The sequence below is a fragment of the Mus caroli genome, chromosome 3 (assembly GCF_900094665.2).
Source record: "Mus caroli chromosome 3, CAROLI_EIJ_v1.1, whole genome shotgun sequence".
Taxonomy (NCBI): domain Eukaryota; kingdom Metazoa; phylum Chordata; class Mammalia; order Rodentia; family Muridae; genus Mus; species Mus caroli.
In genome coordinates this window covers 80,796,255-80,801,103 of record NC_034572.1, presented here as the reverse complement: position 1 = coordinate 80,801,103, position 4,849 = coordinate 80,796,255, and the positions used below count along the sequence as shown (strand labels likewise).

Genomic DNA, 4,849 nt, shown 5'->3' with positions numbered 1-4,849 from the left:
AAAAAAAAAAAAAACAAAACAAAAAACAGGGTAGGGCAGGGTAGGGCGGGGAGGAGACTCCAGAGCCCAGACAGACAGCTGCAGCTTACACTGTTCTTGTAACTTGATGGTGTTATGTATTGTAATTCTGGAAAACCTAGTGGCACGGGTAGTTGAGGCAATAATAAGGGTCTGAGGAAAAAGTTCCCTGTTTGCTCCAGGAGACTTCATATGCCACAGTGAGGCAGACTGGAGAGTGAGGGAAGGTCTTCCGGAGGTCAGACCCAATTTGATGCCTCTTAAGTCCAGGGTGCCTGGACTCCAGTACAGAGTCGGGGGTGGGGGGTCAGTTAGGGGAGCCATCATTGACTGCAGGGGAGGCTGGAGCCTGGAGGCTTTGAGGTGAAGAAGCTTCCACGTTATCTTATCAAGAGAGAGAGAGAGACAGAGAGACAGAGAGAGAGAGAGAGAGAGAGAGAGAGAGACTCTTCCAAGCAGGACAAATCTTATTATCGTATTTAACTTGGTTATGGGGTAGAGAGTGTTGCTGGCAAATGAATACAGAGATTCAAATTCCAATGGAAGGCCTGGGGAGTAGCTGGGTTGAGGAGTAGCTGGGTTGGGGGACCCAGAAAGATGCTAGGTCAGGACTTGCTGGCTGGGATGACCTGTCATCAGTGAGGTGAGGCTTGTTGGCTTACAGCTGACAAATGCCTCCATGCACCCAACAAGAAGCTGACCCTCATCTTTGTCCCCCTCCCTGTCCTTCCCTTCAGTACTAGGGAGTGCCCATCACCTGTGCCCTACAGACGGTGCTTGCTGACACCATCATGCCAAGCCGGATCCCTCTCCCTGCGTTCTGCTGCTTCCTTCTCCCCTGGGCCTTCACCAGCTTTCACAAAGCTCTGGGGAACCCGGGTAAGACCGTAGCCCAGCCCCCAACCAGAACACTGGGGTAGGGGACCAAGGGATGGAGGAATAAAAAGGGCAGCTGTTGAAAGTCCCTAGGGAGTGAGAATCAGTGGGGAGAGGTAAGGCTGAGCCTGAGGAGAGCCTCTGGGGACTAGGTCTGAATGGGCACTTGGGGCAGGGAAGATCAGAAGCCTGCCACTGTGGCCCCTCTGCTCAGCCCCCCATCCGGGTCCCCACTACCTCCTGCCCCCCATCCACGAGGTCATTCACTCTCGTCGTGGGGCCACGGCCACACTGCCCTGCGTCCTGGGCACCTCGCCTCCCAGCTACAAAGTACGCTGGAGCAAAGTGGAGCCCGGTGAGCTGAGGGAAACGCTAATCCTCATTACCAATGGACTGCACGCCCGGGACTACGGGCTCCTGGGAGGGCGCGCCAGCTTGCGGAAGGGGCATCGGCTGGACGCCTCCCTGATCATCAAGAACGTGCGTCTGGAGGATGAGGGTCGGTACCGCTGCGAGCTCATCAATGGCATCGAGGACGAGAGCGTGGCACTGACCCTGCGCCTGGAGGGTGAGCTTTCCTGCGCGGGCACTGAGGTTCCCTAACTGTATGGGGCACCTCACCTCTGCCGGCCTCCCCTGCCCGCGCTCCCCGCCGCACCCAGCTGCCCTGTCCAAGCTCTCCGCTCCCCAGGTGTGGTGTTTCCGTACCAACCCAGCCGGGGCCGCTACCAGTTCAATTACTTCGAAGCGAAGCGGGCGTGTGAAGAGCAGGACGGACGCCTGGCCACTTACGGCCAACTCTACCAGGGTGAGCGGCGGATCCCCGGCTGGAGGCCCCCTAGCTGCACATCGACCCCGGCGAGCTTGCGGGAGCTAGAGTCTGGCTTGTGCTGGTGACTCCCGTCCTCCCCACCCCCTCCTCCACCAGCGTGGACCGAGGGGCTGGACTGGTGCAACGCCGGCTGGTTGCTCGAGGGCTCCGTGCGTTACCCTGTGCTCACCGCGCGGGCTCCATGCGGCGGCCACGGGCGGCCAGGCATCCGCAGCTACGGGCCCCGGGACCGCAGCCGCGACCGCTATGACGCCTTCTGCTTCACCTCGGCCCTGGCAGGTGAGCCAACTGCGGGCAGGCGGCGCCCGACCTGGGGACTCCGCCTGCAGGAAGGGCCGTGCCGGGTCAGAGCCAGGACGAAGGACTCCCGGGCAGGGGAGAAAGGACCTAGGAGGTGGCAGGAGCTGGATTTGTTGGCGAAACAGGCGCTGGTCAGCTCCCTGTGTCGTGGGCGGGGCCAGGAGGAAGAGATGGGCGGGGCCTGGGCCCGGGGCGGGGCCCGTGTCAGAAGCCAGGCAGAGAGACTGATGTCAGGGCAAGCGCATCCTAGTCAACTTTCCTCCGCACGGTCCTGTGAGGGCTTCTCGGAGCTTCGCGGCCGGGTCCCCATCCCACGTCAGCTGCTTTGGGCGGCCGGTCACCCACTCACATTTCCAGGCCAGGTGTTCTTCGTGCCGGGGCGGCTGACGCTGTCAGAAGCCCACGCGGCTTGCCGGAGGCGCGGAGCTGTAGTAGCCAAGGTCGGGCACCTCTACGCCGCCTGGAAGTTCTCCGGGCTGGATCGATGCGACGGAGGCTGGCTAGCGGACGGCAGCGTTCGCTTCCCCATCACGACGCCGCGGCCGCGCTGTGGGGGTCTACCTGACCCCGGGGTGCGCAGCTTCGGCTTCCCCCGACCCCAGCAGGCGTCCTACGGGACCTACTGCTATGCCGAGAAGTAGGAGTGCGACAGAGTGGCGGGTCCCCTCTGGATAGACGAAGGCCCAGCCCTCACTTCTGCCTTCCCCAGGCCAGCGCTGCGCTTCGGGCTCCTGGGCAAAGGGGCGTCCCGGGCATTAACTGACCAATAAAATAACATGACACCTTCTTTGTTCCATAAGAACAAACATATATTGCATCTATGGCTCAGCAATATACTGGGTTTGTGATTAGAGAGCACCCACAGCACGAAGGACAGAGAAGAGGAAGGAGGAGAGGAAGTCTCAGCAGGCTAGCCATCTACGCGGGAGAATACAGGCTGCCCTTTATGTCTAACCAGTCACCCAAAGGTTTCTTATTCAAAATTTCCAGGAACTCCAAACTTCCAGAGCTGTCTGGGCCCTACAAAACAAATATTCAAACTAAACTCATTTCTAAATGTACTTAGCACTTCCAAGGTCTGTTTTATTTAGTTTATTAATTTTATTTATTTATTTATTTTGAGACAAGGCCTCTCAATTTTTTCTTGACTGTCCTGGAACTTCCACTATAGACTAGGCTGGCCTTGAATTCACACACATCAGCCTCCCTCTACCTCCTAAGTTCTGGGATCACATCTGGCTAAAGTCTACAATGAAAGACGGTAAATTCCGTGTGGACTGAGAACTCAGCAGCTAAGCTAACTTGATGCTCTTTCAGAGGACGAGGACCCACAACCATCTGTAACTCCAGTTCCAGGGAATCTAACACCCTCTTCTGACCCCCACAGGCACCAGGCAGGCACACTGTGAGCTTGTCTTCTATAATAAATCCACTTGAGAAAGATACAGACAACCATGCTGATAAAGACAATTAAAAGGGAATGAGTCCTTTATTTTTGGCTGTGATCAAGAGTGGCTCTGAGTCTCTTGGTACCCTAAGCTCAGTGATACCAAGATACAAACCACAGTTAAATCAATGTTAGATGAGAGTCAGAAGAAACTTGCAACATTTGTTTTTGGCAGAACGTAGTAGTTATTTCATGCATAACATAGCAATTATTTTTTACTTATACCTTCTAAACAATAATTATTTTGGTTAATGCATCTGGGCTATGCTCAGAGTCACGGAAGTCCCCGAAGTGTAGACTATGCGGCGAAGGCAAGGGGCTGAGGAATGTCTAAGCAGACCAAAATGGAGTCCAGACAAGACAGTCTTGACATTTCACTCATCCATTTACTTAAGTTATTTTTAAATCATTGGTTTTTATGAGGAGTAACAATCAGTTAATTAACAATCAGTTCATTAGGCAGGGCCTGATCATTAGACCTAGGAGGACAAGGACAAACAGACCCCTGGACTGTGAATAAGGTCATTGACCATGGAGTCCAATGAAGCCAGCTACAGGGACTTTTGGTTTATTTTTATTTATTATTTCTAAGGGCCAATTGTTATTTGGTGTATAGTCAGGACTTAATTATTAAAGAAATCAGGTAAAAAAAATAATTAAACCTATTGTGTTTAGCTACAGCAGAGCTAGTAAAATCTTGTCCAAGTCCAGTCCCAGGGAGCTGTCCGGGTTACCACCTTAGGAAGCATTGTGTCTGATGTTAGCATCAATCCAGAGGGAGAATGGAACATCACAATTCCCTGAAGAAATAAACCTCTGCCAGATCCCGACCAAGGAGGTTTCAGTTGCCCTTAGACTCGCTGAGATCCCGTGTCCCTGTGTTGACACCCCAGCCCCTCCCCCCACCACTTTCACCTGACTCCATCACCCTCTCTATCACCTGCATCCTAATAGCCAGGACAAAGCCTTCCTAAAGCTGAAATGGCCTTGTCTAGATGAGCAACTCCAGGAAAGAGAGACTGCAGAGTGGCGGGTAGCCCCTGCAGCTACATTTAACGTCTCCATTTCCAACGCTCCCTATATAAACTCCGAGTGTTCCCCCTCTTCAAAGGCACCCCCTTTCCCACAGGAGAATGTCTGTCCATTGCTGTTTGAAATAAACAGTCTCTTCTGGCAAGGTCAGACTGGTCTCTTTTTGCCTCTGCCTCCTTGTGGCACCTCAGGAATCGAGCCATCCCTATCAGCAAATGTCCATTGTTGAATTTCTTAAGCCTTACAATGGGTTTCCAGGTTTCACAGTTTCTTCCTCCTCAGGACCCAGCAATCGTGGGTCCAGGTGACACCTATAACTCAGTGTTAAACGAATGTCTGTAGTT

The 4,849-nt window shown here is 53.8% G+C and overlaps 1 protein-coding gene across 2 annotated transcripts in view; it reads left to right on the top strand.

Annotated features, from left to right (window-relative positions):
* Hapln2 (hyaluronan and proteoglycan link protein 2) overlaps positions 1-4,607 on the top strand; it is a 7,150-nt gene extending 2,543 nt beyond the window's left edge. The window contains exons 3-7 of one of the 2 annotated variants that reach the window (XM_021158692.2): positions 756-897; positions 1,109-1,462; positions 1,586-1,702; positions 1,823-2,005; positions 2,384-4,607. In XM_021158692.2, the coding sequence (XP_021014351.1) occupies positions 810-897; positions 1,109-1,462; positions 1,586-1,702; positions 1,823-2,005; positions 2,384-2,667 (1,026 nt within the window). In that variant the 5' untranslated portion in view covers positions 756-809 and the 3' untranslated portion in view covers positions 2,668-4,607. The remainder of the gene's footprint in view (positions 1-755; positions 898-1,108; positions 1,463-1,585; positions 1,703-1,822; positions 2,006-2,383) is intronic. The other variant, XM_029474900.1, reaches the window with a different exon arrangement.
* Positions 4,608-4,849: the final 242 nt, after the last annotated feature.